Here is a 14,359-nt window from a genome sequence, read left to right on the forward strand (position 1 = left end):
GAGTGGGGAGAGGAAAACTGAAAACAAGCTGTTATTGGCGGCAGGTAGCCTAGTGGTTAGAGCGTTGGGCCAGTAACCGAAAGGTTGCTAGATCGAATCCCCGAGCTGACAAGGTAAAAACCTGTCATTCTGCCCCTGAACAAGGGGGCCGTCATTGTAAATAAGAATTTGTTCTTAACTAACTTGCCTAGTTAAATAAAGGTTAAATAAATAAATAAAAATAATTTGGCAGAGAGCTTTGGAACTCTTTTCATTGGTCTATTAACTAATTCACTGCCTGGAATGTCACCAGTCAGGCCAAAACTCCATCCCTCCAAAACAAGCTGAAACTTCAGGTGGTCTTTTCAAACAGCTCATCATTTTACAATTCAACAGTATTATTCCAACCTCATAGTATGGAAATAAAATAAATATAAAACACAGGAAAATCATGTTTTGACTGCAATGGCCTTTAAACACAAAGCAAGTGGGACTTCTTCAGGTCTCTGATCAAGGCAGGAGTAAACATGAACTTCTTCTGAATTGGCTTCTTATTGGCCAATTATAATATATGACTTAATCTATAGTTAAGTTCTTAGCATGTAATGTGATGGGGAATAACAGGTGTAGCAGACATGGCTACAGACATGGTCACGTGATGAGGTAGCCTCGCCTGCGAGATCAAAATCCGTGTCAGCCCAAAGGGGCATTTCCTCTTGGTGTTATGGTCAAGATGTGGGTTTCTCCCATGGGAGACCTGGGTTCAAATCCCACCGGTTACACAGGCAGTAAGGTAAAGTGTGACTGAACACTCACTTCCTCTGTGACTCGATGAACTTGTCGTATTCCACAGACATCTTACAGCACAGGGCCTGCCGCGTGTGTGCTGCTGAACAGTTGGTGTTGATGACGTTAGCCCCTGATAGAGAGAATAAGAAAGGGTGTTGAGCCAACTTATCTTACTACTGAGACAGTTATAACGGAGTATCAAATACACATATCCCTGATAACATATGAGCCTCTCTAAGAACATCAATCACAAAGATGTTCAATAATTGCTCTCCTATTTGTACTTCCATTGTCCACCTTTGGAAGAGTGTATTGTCTTACCTGCTCTCCTCCTCAGCTCCTGATCCTCCCCATCTGTGAATATAAAGGTCTTGAGGACACAAACACAGAGAAAGAGAATGGTGTTAAGGGAACTCAATATAAAGGTCTTGAGGACACAAACAGAGAGAGAGAGCGAGAGAGACACAGAGAGCGAGAGAGACACAGAGAGAGAGAGACACAGAGAGAGAGAGAGACAGAGAGAGAGAGAGACACAGAGAGAGACAGAGAGACAGAGCGATAGATAGACTCAGATGTAGATAGTATATATAATAGATAGTAAATACCTGCAGAATAGATAATAGAGAAGATAGATAGATAGATAGAAGACAGATAGATAGATAGAATAAGATAGAGAGACAGAGCAGATAGATAGATAGATAAGAATAGAGAATAAGATAGAGAGATCAGAGCGATAGATGACTAGATAGATAGAGAGACAGTAGCGATATAGAATATAGATACGATTAAGATTAGATGATAGATAGATAGATAGAATAGATAGATAAATGAGGATTAATAGATATTTTAGATCATGATATAAGATAGATACATAGATAGATAGATAGATAGATAGTTATAGATAGATAGATAGATAGATAGATAGATAGATAGATAGTAACGGAAACTCAAACGTACAACCTTGAATTTGGACAGAAACACCTGGAAAGATCTTACTGCTAAAAGACTGCCAAGGACCTACCCAGCAACACCCAACAACCAGGAGGTAAATACTGCCAAGGCACTACCCTGTAGCAACAACAACAACCAGCGAGGTAAATACTGCCAAGGACTACCCTACCCGCAAACAACACAACCCATGGAGGTAAAAAGCCACTACCCGCAAGCATCTACCTGGTAGTATACTCGGCAGGGACTACCCGCATAACAACAGACGAGTGGTAGGTAAAGACTGCCAAGCGACCCTACCACAGCCAATCTAGCCGACAACCAGGAGTGTAAATCCTCAAGAGGACTACCAGTCCACCATCCCTAAGCATCCAGGTAAATAAACTGCCAACGGCCACTCCAACAGCAACACCGAACTCCAGACTCCGCAGCAACAACCACAGGCAGTAAAGCACTGCCGGACTACCAGCGAATCTACCCACTCTAGTGAGTATGCAGATATGCACAGTGACTACCGCCAAAACAGAGATAAAGAACCTGCCCTCAAGGACTACCCACGCAACACAACAACTCGTAGTAAAAGTCCACCGGTACTAGCAAGGACTACCCAGCAACCACAACAACCAGGAGGTTAAGACTGCAAGGACTACCAGCCAACACCACACACCCAGGAGAAAGACTGCCAAGGATACCAGCAACCAACGAACCAGAGAGAGTAAGATGCGACAAGCTCACTATACCAAACCCAAACAACCAGCCAAAAGACTGAAGCACTATAAACCAGGCACCCCCGAGAGGTAAAACTCCAAGCCGACTACATCAACCAACCGAACACAAGGAGATAGCCGTCCCAGAACACACGGAAAATGCCAGCGCAAGCACCCAGCAACACAACAACCAGGAGTAAAGACTGCCAAGGACTACCCAGCAACACAACAACCAGGAGATAAAGACTGCCAAGGACTACCCAGCAACAACAAACCAGAGATAAAATGCCAAGGACTACCCAGCAACACAACAACCAGGAGTAAAGACTGCCAAGGACTACCAGCAACACAACAACCAGGAACGCACAATAACAAACTGCCAAAGACTACCCAGCAAACAACAACCAGGAGATAAAGACTGCCAAGGACTACCCAGAACACAACAACCAGGGATAAAACTGCACAGATACCACCAAACGCAACACACACCAGAGGACATAACTGCCAAGACTACCCAGCAACACAACAACCAGGAGGTAAAGACTGCCAAGACTACCCAGCAACACAACAACCAGGAGTAAAATACTGCCAAAGGACTATGCAAAGACTACCCCTAGAACAACACAACCCAACCAGGGAGATAAAGACCATCTGCCAATGGACTACCCAGCAACACAACAACCACCCGAAGATAAACCACTGCAAGGCACTACCCACGCAACAACAACACCACCAGGCGAGATAAAGGACATAGTCCAAGGAACGTACCGAGCGAACACCCCTCAAACAAACCACGGAGATTAAGACCCCGACTGCCCAAGCGGGCTACCTCAGCGCTACATCACACCACGAACCAGGGAAGCCTATAATACTCACGTAACACCCAGGAACGGACCCACAACCAGGAGCCGTACATAACTGCCCAAGGACTAGCCCCTCACACCCCCAGGCAAAGCCCACCCAACAACCAGGAGGTATAATGAAGGACTACCCGCACACCACCATAAAACTCCAAGACACCCGCAACACAACAACCAGGAGGGTACAATACTGCCAAAGACTACCCAGCAACACAACAACCAGGAATAAAGACTGCCAAGGACTACCCAGCAACACAACAACCAGGAGGTAAAGAATGCCAAGGACTTACCCAGCAACACAACAACCAGGAGGCAAAAGACTGCCAAGGACTACCCAGCAACACCAACAACAACCAGGAATAACATCACTGCCAAGACCTACCCAGCAACACAACAACCAGGCAGGTAAGACTCCTCAAGAGGCATGTCTCCTCAGTCCAAACACAAACAACCAGAGTGCTCACCCGAAATACGCCAAGGACTACCCAGGCAACACAAAACCAGGAGATAAATTACTGCCAAGTGTTATCTTAGAACAAACCTGTATACTTACGCCAGAGCATACACAGGACAGGGACTTATAGCACACGGAAGAGTGAGTCTAACATCAAAAGGCCCAGCCCTCCAACCAGCAACCAGCAGAAAAAGCACAGCACAAAAACCTAAATACCACCCAACCTACAACTGTTTGAGTAGATTTCCAATCTGTAGCTACTTCCCAGGCCAAGAATTAATTGAACGATATTACAATAATCTCTAGAGATTTTACTAGAGATACGGTATTATACTATATGAAGACTCAAATGCTTAGTTAGGACAGGACAGACGTCCCGGCAGCAACTTCAATTTACACGGAGGTGTGAAGTGAGAGTTGTGAATGCCCTTGAATACAACAATGGCAGCAGAGCACCAGAGCCTCCTCAACCCAAATTAACAGGCCTCACACCCCTATGCAGAGGCCACACACACCTATGCAGAGGCCACATCCCTACGCAGAGGCCACACCCCTACYCAGAGGCTACACCCCTATGCAGAGGCCACACCCCTACGCAGAGGCCACACCCCTATGCAGAGACCACACCCCTATGCAGAGGCCACACCCCTATGCAGAGGCCACACCCCTACGCAGAGGCAATCAAAGTACAGTTCACCCCAGAATAAAAAAATTCTCCTGCATGTAAAAAGTACAAATAGAAGCTCCACAAGGAATATCCAGAGACACTATTTGCTAAACAACCTCATCTTCCACTCCGACCACGGCACGGCACAGGGCCATAAGAGCACACTACCCCTCTGTCGAGAGAGAGGGTATTAATTCAGGAAACTCAGAATACTGGACATTGCGGACACCGAGACAGCCTGTTTCAACCTGTACAAGTCTGGAACAGTTATAGTGCAGGGAAACCTCAAACCGTTTCAGCAGGACTTTCACAGGATCAAAGACAGAGAACAGCAGGAGAAGCTCAATTGTGGTGACGAACCCACCATCCCGAGCGAGTCGGATCACACCCACTCCTCAAACAGCCCCACAGATGAGCAGCCCCAGGAAGAGAGCCAAAACATGCAAGCCGAGATCAACCACTCAGATTTTTTTTTTACATGACTTAAAAAAAACATAAGCCTATGTAACATTAACCAATTAAAAAAGTTCTGTAGCAATGAGGTTTGTGCAGTAGGCTATAGGCCCATTATCACTGCACATTGGCTATGCTTGAATTGCCCTGCCTATGTTTTTTTAGGAGAGTGGTCAGCTCAAGATATTTTGATTGACAGTTCTGGTTGCCTAGTGATGGACTTAAGTCCTGCTTCAGAAGTTCTTTACAGACAAGTAAAATGTCAGTTAATATCACGAGAGAAGGTTTTGTGTTGGCATTTTAAAAGAAACGTAGTGTAGCCTACCCTAACAGACAGACAAACAAACATGCCGTAGCCGAGGCGCTTTCAAGGGGCCACATTCCATTATGTCTGAAAAGCGTAATTGATACAGGCTACCGGTAGCCTACTGTAATTTCATACGATGCTAAAATGAGGGTCACAATTCCAGCAGCTGTCGCACGCTGGGTCTGTACATAGTCAATGGTAGGCTTCAATAGGACTCATACAGTAGGTACACCAGACTATAGCTCATCTTTTGGCAGTAGTGCTGGAGACTACTTTATCACTGACCTCAACCCAGAGTCTCAGAGCGTTCACGGTCAGCCAACTGACACACCTATCAGACCACAGCAAAATCACAACCTACCGAAAAACGATTGGCCAACAACAAATCCAATCCCTCCTAGACAACTTCCTGGACAAAATGTTTCCCTGCTATAGTGAAGGAGTAAACTTAGCAGTAGGAAGCCTGAACAGTATATTTGACCTATCAGCTAACATATCACATTTACATATTCAAGCAGAAAACCTAAGAAAACTAACAACAATTAAAAATGGTTTGATGAAGAATGCATCAAACAATTTTTTTTGAAAACTATCAAACCAACTATCCAGAAAAACATAGCTTAGTCCTTCACTATTGGTGAAGCACTAGAACAGTCCAGAAATACACTAAGAAAAAAGAAGGAACAGCATGACAGATAACAGCTCAATGTGACTGAAGAATCCATAGAATCAAATCACTCCTGTGAAGAAAAAAAACTACGAAGAGCAACCTATCCAAAATGGAGATGTACGGATAAACCTCTTCTCCAACTCTTTCAGCCACATAACAAAGAACCAAGAACAAAAGCATATAAATGATCATTTACTATACTTAGAATCAGTTATTAAAGACTACGAAAACAAACTGGATTCTCTAGTTACATTGAATGAGCTACAGGACAAAATACAAACCCTCCAACCCCAAAAGTCCTGTGGTGTTGATGGTAACCTAAACAAAATGAGAAAATATAGAGACCACAAATTCAAATTGGCTATTCTTAAACTCTTCAACATTATCCTCAGCTCTGGCATCTTCCCCAATATTTGAACCAAGGTCTGGTCACCCCAATGAGGAAATGTTGGAGTCTGCTGTTGATGATACTGCAAAGGATTATTCCGAGATTGGAATCTGTATCAACAGCACTGTCATTATTGGGATGTAATTTGTCTCAGCTTTTGTTTGGAATTTGTGCTCTGTATATTTTCCTATTTAATTTAGGTTACCATCAACACCACAGGCATTTTTGGGTTGGAGAGTTTGTATTTTGTCCTGTAGCTCATCCAATGTAATTATTGAGTTGGGTTTTCTTTTGAGTTGATTAGGCCTACTTTTTGTTCATCGTCCTGTTTATTTGTTTTTGTAAATACTTGTACAGTCACCGGCTTATCTTCACGTTTGCTAATAAAAAACACATCTTCCTCATATTGGCTCCTCACTGTTCCAATCCAAACACATGGCCAACCTCACACCGTACGACAGACCACGTATACACCCTGCACACCCTTATTGACTAACAAACAAAAGCAAAGACTTCTCATGGTTTGTTGATAAAAAAAAGTTGACTCCATTTGGCATGAGGGTCTGCTATACAAATTGACACAAACAACAAGTGAGCAGTTAAAATGGCAATAAACACAGGGGGTGAGACAGACGCAGCTTGAGCCCCACCCTCTTCAACATATACACTAAGTGTACAAAACATTAGGAACACCTTCATAATATTGAGTTGCTCCCCCTTTTGCCCTCAGAACAGCCTCAATTCATCGGAGCATGGACTCTTCAAGGTGTCGAAGGCGTTCCACAGGGATGCTGGCCCATGATGACTACAAGGTGTTCAAAGCGTTCCACAGGGATGCTGGCCCATGATGACTACAATGTGTTCAAAGCGTTCCACAGGGATGCTGGCCCATGATGACTACAAGGTGTTCAAAGCGTTCCACAGGGATGCTGGCCCATGATGACTACAATGCTTCCTACAGTTGTGTCAAGGTGGCTGGATGTCTTTTGGGTGGTGGACCATTCTTGGTACACACAGGAAACTGTTGAGCGTCAAAAACCCAGCAGCGTTGCAGTTCTTGACACATTCAAACCAGTGCGCCTGGCACCTACTACCATACCCCATTCAAAGGCACTTAAATATTTTGTCTTGCCCATTCAAAATAGCACACATACACAATCCATGTCTCAATTGTCTCAAGGCTTAAAAATCCTTCAATAACCTGTCTCTTCCCCTTCATTTACACTGACCTCAATAAGGGATCATAGCTTTCACCTGGATTCACCTGCTCAGTCTATGTCATGTTTTGTACACTCAGTGTATATCAACGAATTGGCAAGTTGCACTAGAACAGTCTTCAGCATCTGGCCTCACCCTACTGGACTCGGAAATCACATCTACTGTTTGCAGATGATCTAGTGCTTCTGTCCCCAACCAAGGAGGGCCTACAGCAGCACCTAGATCTTCTGCATAGATTCTGTCAGACAAATCTCACTAAGACAAAAATAATGGTTCCAAAAAAGGTCCAGTGGCCAGGATAACAAATACAAATTATATCTAGACACCGTTGCCCTAGAGCACACAAATAATAATACCTACCTCAACACCACAGGTAACTTCCACAAGGCTGTGAACGATCTAAGAGACGAGGCAAGAAGGGCCTTCTATGCCATCACAAGGAACATAAAACTCGACATCCCAATTAGGAACTGGCAAAAAATTACTTCAATCAGTTATAGAACCCATTGCCCTTTATGGTTGTGAGGTCTGGGGTCCGCTCACCAACCAAGAATTCACAAAATAGGACAAACACCCAATTGAGACTCTACATGCAGAATATACAAAAATATACTTTGTGTACAGCGCAAAACCCCAAATGCATGCAGTGCAGAATTAGGACTATACCCACTTGTTATCAAAATACAGAAAAGAGTCGTTCAATTCTACAACCACCTAGAAGGAAGCAATTCCCAAACCTTCCATAACAAAGCCATCACCTACAGAGAGATGAACCTGGAGTCCCCTCAGCAAGGGGAATTATAATATATGAACCTGGAGTCCCCTCAGCAAGCTGGTCCTGGGGCTCTGTTCACTAACACACCCCACAGAGCCCCAGGACAGCAACACAATTACACCCAACCAAATCATGAGAAAACAAAATACAGCTATTTGACAACCTGGAAAGGGTCAACTAAAAGAACAGAGCAAACTAGAATGCTATTTGGCCCTAAACAGACAGTACACAGTGGCAGAATACCTGACCACCGTGACTGACACACACTTAAAGAAATCCTTGACTATGTACAGACTCAGTGAGCATAGCCTTGCTCTTGAGAGAGGTCGAAGGCAGACCTGGCTCTCAAGAGAAGACAGGATATGTGCCCACTGTCCATAAAATGAGGTGGAAACTGAGCTGCACTTCCTGACCTCCTACCAAATGTATGACCACATTAGAGACACACTTCCCACAGATCCACAAAGAATTTGAAAACAAATCAAACACTGAAAAATTCCCATATCTGTTTAATGAAATACCGCAATGTGCAATCACAGCAGCACGATTTGTGGCCTGTTGCAATGAGGAAAGGGCAACTACTGGAGCACAAACAACACTGTAAATACCGTCAATATCTATCTGTTTATCTTCCCCCACAATTCGTACTACAACTATTTGCACATTGCGAAAACACTGTACATAGCTGATAATAGAACACTTGAAATGGCAACCTTTTAGAGAGAGAGAGGAGAGGGGGAGAGAGAAGAGAAATGTGGCTTGCACAACCATATCCTAGACCTGCTGATTCAAACAATAACCAGACTATTCTAAGTCAGACAACACTGGCCCCTTTCTCTCTCTCCTTTACCCTGCTCGCCTCAACCATGGCTTTCTCTCTCTCCTTTACCCTGCTCGCCTCAACCATGGCTTTCTCTCTCTCCTTTACCCTGCTCGCCTCAACCATGGCTTTTTCTCTCTCCTTTACCCTGCTCGCCTCAACCATGGCTTTCTCTCTCTCTCTCCTTTACCCTGCTCGCCTCAACCATGGCTTTCTCTCTCTCTTTCTCCTTTACCCTGCTCGCCTCAACCATGGCTTTCTCTCTCTCTCTCCTTTACCCTGCTCGCCTCAACCATGGCTTTCTCTCTCTCTCTCCGTTACCCTGCTCGCCTCAACGATGGCTTTCACCGTGTAGGTGAAAGCTTCCAATCCCTTCATTCTACAGTAACTTTCATCCTTCCCTCAAGTCCTTTTCCACCAACTTTATTATGAACACTGTAGAAGGATTCCTAGAAAAAGTTTCCACATTTGAAAGACCCAGAGAGTAAAGCTGTGACTCAGTGTGGTTCCATTTCTCTTATTTCTTCAGAGAAACCCTCCCACTTATACAGAGAGAAGGTTAGCCTTGAGATTGTGTTCACTCAGCAAGATAGGGGCTGAAGAGAAATGGCTGCTCTCTCATAGGGTTTTAACAGGCCCAAATAAACCCAGCAGGCATCCTTTAAACGCTCTAGGTAGATATTGCCCATAGTCACAGATCTAGGACCAGCTTACCCACCATAAATCCTAACCGTAACCATTAGTGAGGAGAAACACAAAACAGACCTTAGATCAGTGTCTTGTAGCAACTTCATACTACTCCATAAACCCTGCATGAGCCAGACTGACTGTTTGAAAGCTCCATTCCATCGGACTCAGACACCAATCAGAGCCCTGTCCCTCTATAGATCCCACTACTCTTCAAACCATCTGGGTTTCCAAACAGTAAAACAACTGAAGAGCCTGACATCCACATGATCTACACATTTGTAGAACTACCCAGCTGCTGCTCTTAACGGATGCTCCTAAAATTGTCTGTTGAGTGGCTCAATCTTGTTGACCTAAAGCCTATGAGAGCTACACCAGTCTGAGCCAACAGTTAAAATGGTAGGTAGGTTGTCACACTTGGACAACAATACTTTTAGTCAATAGTTGTGCAGGTGGTTAGTAGACAGTAGACAAACAGTGGGCCTTCAGCACAATGCAGTCTTTGAACAGTCATCTTCTGTGCTGTCCCAAATGGCATCCCAATGGCCCTGGTCAAAAGTAGTGCACTATAAAGGGAATAGGGTGCCATTTGGGACACACWGCTGGAGCAGCCTGGGAGGTAGGATCTTTATATGTCAACACAAAAGGAGCTGGTTAGAGACGGTGGTCCAACATCTGTGACGTTAGTTACTGAGCAAATTGGTCCAGTGTGTTTGGTCCTGTTAATGTGCAGCTGAACACTGTAGCTCGATGTGTTGTAGGGCCTCACTGCTGATCTGTTTTATAGGCTCAGAACAGACCGGTGATATTAACCACAGTCACATTCTCTCTCTGACTCAAATGGTACCCTATTCCCTATATAGCGCACATGTAGTACATCAGGGTCTATACAGTGCTATTTGGGACGCACATCGGTTTCTGGTTGGTCCCTAAACTTCAGTGGCTGTGCTAACACCCCTGCTGTTTACTCAAGCAGTGCAAAGGTGTGCTGGCATAAAAAGGTAGCATAGGTGTGAAGCAGAGTACTTTATGTGCATTTCAAGATGCAGTGTGTTTAAAGTATTCTGGGTGTGAAATAACCATAAGTGTGAAAGTGTGTTTTAATGTAACATGTTGGCTATGGAAATAGTATAAAGTAGCCCTTCACTCCTTTCTCTTTAAGTTAATCAGAACTGACAAATGGGAACCCATTCCAACTTCAAACACAACTATACACACTATTTAACACATGGGAATCTTTCATTAGGGGAAAAAGTCAGGATCTACCCCATGGCACAGTTCAGGATCTACCCCATGACACAGTTCTGGTTTTACCCCATGACACAGTTCAGGTTCTACCCCATGACACAGTTCTGGTTTTACCCCATGACACAGTTCAGGTTCTACCCCACGACACAGTTCAGGTTCTACCCCATGACACAGTTCTGGATCTACCCCATGACACAGTTCTGGTTCAGTACCCCATGACACAGTTCTGGTTCTACCCCATGACACAGTTCTGGTTCTACCCCATGACACAGTTCAGGATCTACCCCATGACACAGTTCAGGATCTACCCATGACAACAGTTCCAGGTTCTACCCATGACACAGTCCTGGTTCTACCCATGACACAGTTCTGGTTCTACCCCATTACACAATTCAGGATCTACCCCATGACACAGTTCAGGTTCTACCCATGACACAGTTTCTGGATCTACCCCATGACACAGTTCTGGTTCAGGATCTACCCCATGACACAGTTCTGGATCTACCCCTGACACAGTTCTGGTTCTACCCCATGACACAGTTCTGGTTCTACCCAATGACACAGTTCAGGATCTACCCCATGATACAGTTCAGGATCTACCCATGACAAGTTCTGTTCTACCCCATGACACAGTTCTGGTTCTACCTCATGACACAGTTCTGGTTCTACCCATGACACAGTTCAGGATCTCCCCATGACACAGTTCTGGTTCTACCCATGACACAGTTCAGGTCTACCCCATGAGACAGTTCTGGATCTACCCATGACACAGTTCTGGGTCAGGATCTACCCCATGACACAGTTCAGGATCTACCCATGACACAGTTCTGGTTCTACCACATGACACAGTTCTGGTTCTACCCAATGACACAGTTCTGGTTCTACCCAATGACACAGTTCAGGATCTACCCCATGACCAAGTTCAGGATCTACCATGACACAGTTCTGGTTCTACCCCATGACACAGTTCAGGTTCTACCCCACGACACAGTTCAGGTTCTACCCCATGACACAGTTCTGGATCTACCCCATGACACAGTTCTGGTTCAGGTTACCCCATGACACAGTTCAGGATCTACCCCATGACACAGTTCTGGATCTACCCATGACACAGTTCTGGTTCTACCCCATGCCACAGTTCTGGTTCTACCCCATGACACATTTCAGGATCTACCCCATGACACAGTTCTGGTTCTACCCATGACACAGTTCTGGTTCTACCCATGACACAGTTCTGGTTCTACCCCATGACACAGTTCTGGTTCTATCCAATGACACAGTTCAGGATCTACCCAATGACACAGTTCAGGATCTACCCATGACACAGTTTGTTCACCCCATGACACAGTTCTGGTTCTACCCCATGACACAGTTCTGGTTCTACCCATGACACAGTTCTGGTTCTACCCATGACACAGTTCGGTTCTACCCCATGACACAGTTCTGGTTCTACCCCATGACACAGTTCTGGATCTACCCCATGACACAGTTCTGGATCTACCCCATGACACAGTTCTGGTTCTACCCCATGACACAGTTTCTGGTTCTACCCCATGGCACAGTTCAGGATCTACCCATGACACAGTTCTGGTTCTACCCCATGACACAGTTCAGGATCTACCCATGACACAGTTCTGGTTCTACCCCATGACACAGTTCTGGTTCTACCCATGACACAGTTCTGGTTCTACCCCATGACACAGTTCTGGTTTACCCCCCATGACACAGTTCTGGTTCTACCCAATGACGCAGTTCGGGATCTACCCCATGACGCAGTTCTGGTTCTACCCATGACAGCCGTTTTGTTCTACCCCATGACGCAGTTCTGGATCTACCCCATGACACAGTTCAGGATCTACCCATGACACAGTTCTGGTTTCTACCCCATGACCACAGTTCTGGTTCTACCCATGACACAGTTTCTGGATTTCTACCCCATGACACAGTTCTGGTTTCTACCCCCGTGACACAGTTCTGGTTCTACCCCATGACACAGTTCTGGTTCTACCCAATGACACAGTTCAGGAATCTACCCCCATGACACAGTTCTGGTTACCCCATGACACAGTTCTGGTTTTACCCCATGACACCAGTTCTGGTTTCTACCCCATGACACAGTTCAGGATCTACCCCATGACACAGTTCAGGATCTACCCATGACACAGTCAGGTCTACCCCAGACACAGTCTGGTTCTACCCCATGCACAGTTCTGGTTCTACCCCATACACATTCAGGTCACCCCATGACACAGTTCAGGTTTCTACCCCATGACACAGTTCTGGATCTACCCCATGACACAGTTCTGGTTCAGGTCACCCCATGACACAGTTCTGGTTCTACCCCTGACACAGTTTGGTTCTACCCCATGACACAGTTTCTGGTTCACCAATGACACAGTTCAGGATCTACCCCATGACTACAGTTCGGTTCTACCCCATTGACACAGTTCTGGTTCTACCCCATGACACAGTTCTGGTTTACCCAATGACACAGTTCTGGTTCTACCCCATGACACAGTTCAGGATTCTACCCCATGACACAGTTTCTGGTTCTAACCCCATGACACAGTTCTCAGGTCTACCCATGAACGACAGTTCTGGATCTACCCCATGACACAGTTCTGGTCAGGATCTCCCATGACACAGTTCAGGATCTACCCCATCGACACAGTTCTGGTTCTACCCCATGACACAGTTCTGGTTCTACCCATGACAGTTCTGTTCTACCCAATGACACAGTTTCGGATCTACCCCATGACACAGTTCAGGATCTACCCCATGACACAAGTTCTGGTTCTACCCCATGACACAGTTCTAGGTTCTACCCCACGACACATTCGGTCTACCCATGACACAGTTCTGGATCTACCCCATGACACAGTTCTGGTTCAGGATCTACCCCATGACACAGTTCAGGGATCTACCCATGACCAGTTTCTGGTTCTACCCCTGACACAGTTTCTGGTTCTACCCATGACACAGTTCTGGTTCTACCACCATGACACATTTCAGGATCTACCCCATGACACAGTTCTGGTTCTACCCCATGACACAGTTCTGGTTCTTACCATGACACAGTTCTGGTTCTACACCCATGACACAGTTTCTGGTTCTACCAAGCCAGTAGGATCTACCCATGACACAGTTGGTCTACCCCATGACACCGTTCTGGTTCTACCCCATTGACACAGTTCTGGTTCTACCCATGACACAGTTCTGGTTTCTACCCATGACACAGTTCTGGTTCTACCCCATGACAGTTCTTGTTCTACCCCATGACACAGTTTCCTGGTTCTACCCCATGACACAGTTCTGGTCACCCATGACACAGTTCTGTCTACCATGACAGCCAGTTCCTGGATCTCTCTCAACCACAAACAACGGAGGAG

General features: G+C 45.4%; 1 protein-coding gene across 2 annotated transcripts in view; it reads right to left on the reverse strand.

The window, feature by feature from the left end:
• The window catches only part of LOC112070915 (beta-1,3-N-acetylglucosaminyltransferase radical fringe), a 44,050-nt gene that overhangs the window by 7,957 nt on the left and 21,734 nt on the right, over positions 1 to 14,359 (reverse strand). For both annotated transcript variants that reach the window (XM_070439169.1, XM_024138369.2), the window contains exons 4-5: positions 1,090 to 1,138; positions 796 to 898 (exon numbers count right to left, since the gene is read on the reverse strand). In XM_070439169.1, the coding sequence (XP_070295270.1) occupies positions 796 to 898; positions 1,090 to 1,138 (152 nt within the window). The remainder of the gene's footprint in view (positions 1 to 795; positions 899 to 1,089; positions 1,139 to 14,359) is intronic.

The sequence above is a fragment of the Salvelinus sp. IW2-2015 genome, unplaced genomic scaffold (genome assembly GCF_002910315.2).
Source record: "Salvelinus sp. IW2-2015 unplaced genomic scaffold, ASM291031v2 Un_scaffold1458, whole genome shotgun sequence".
Classification (NCBI taxonomy): Eukaryota; Metazoa; Chordata; class Actinopteri; order Salmoniformes; family Salmonidae; genus Salvelinus; species Salvelinus sp. IW2-2015.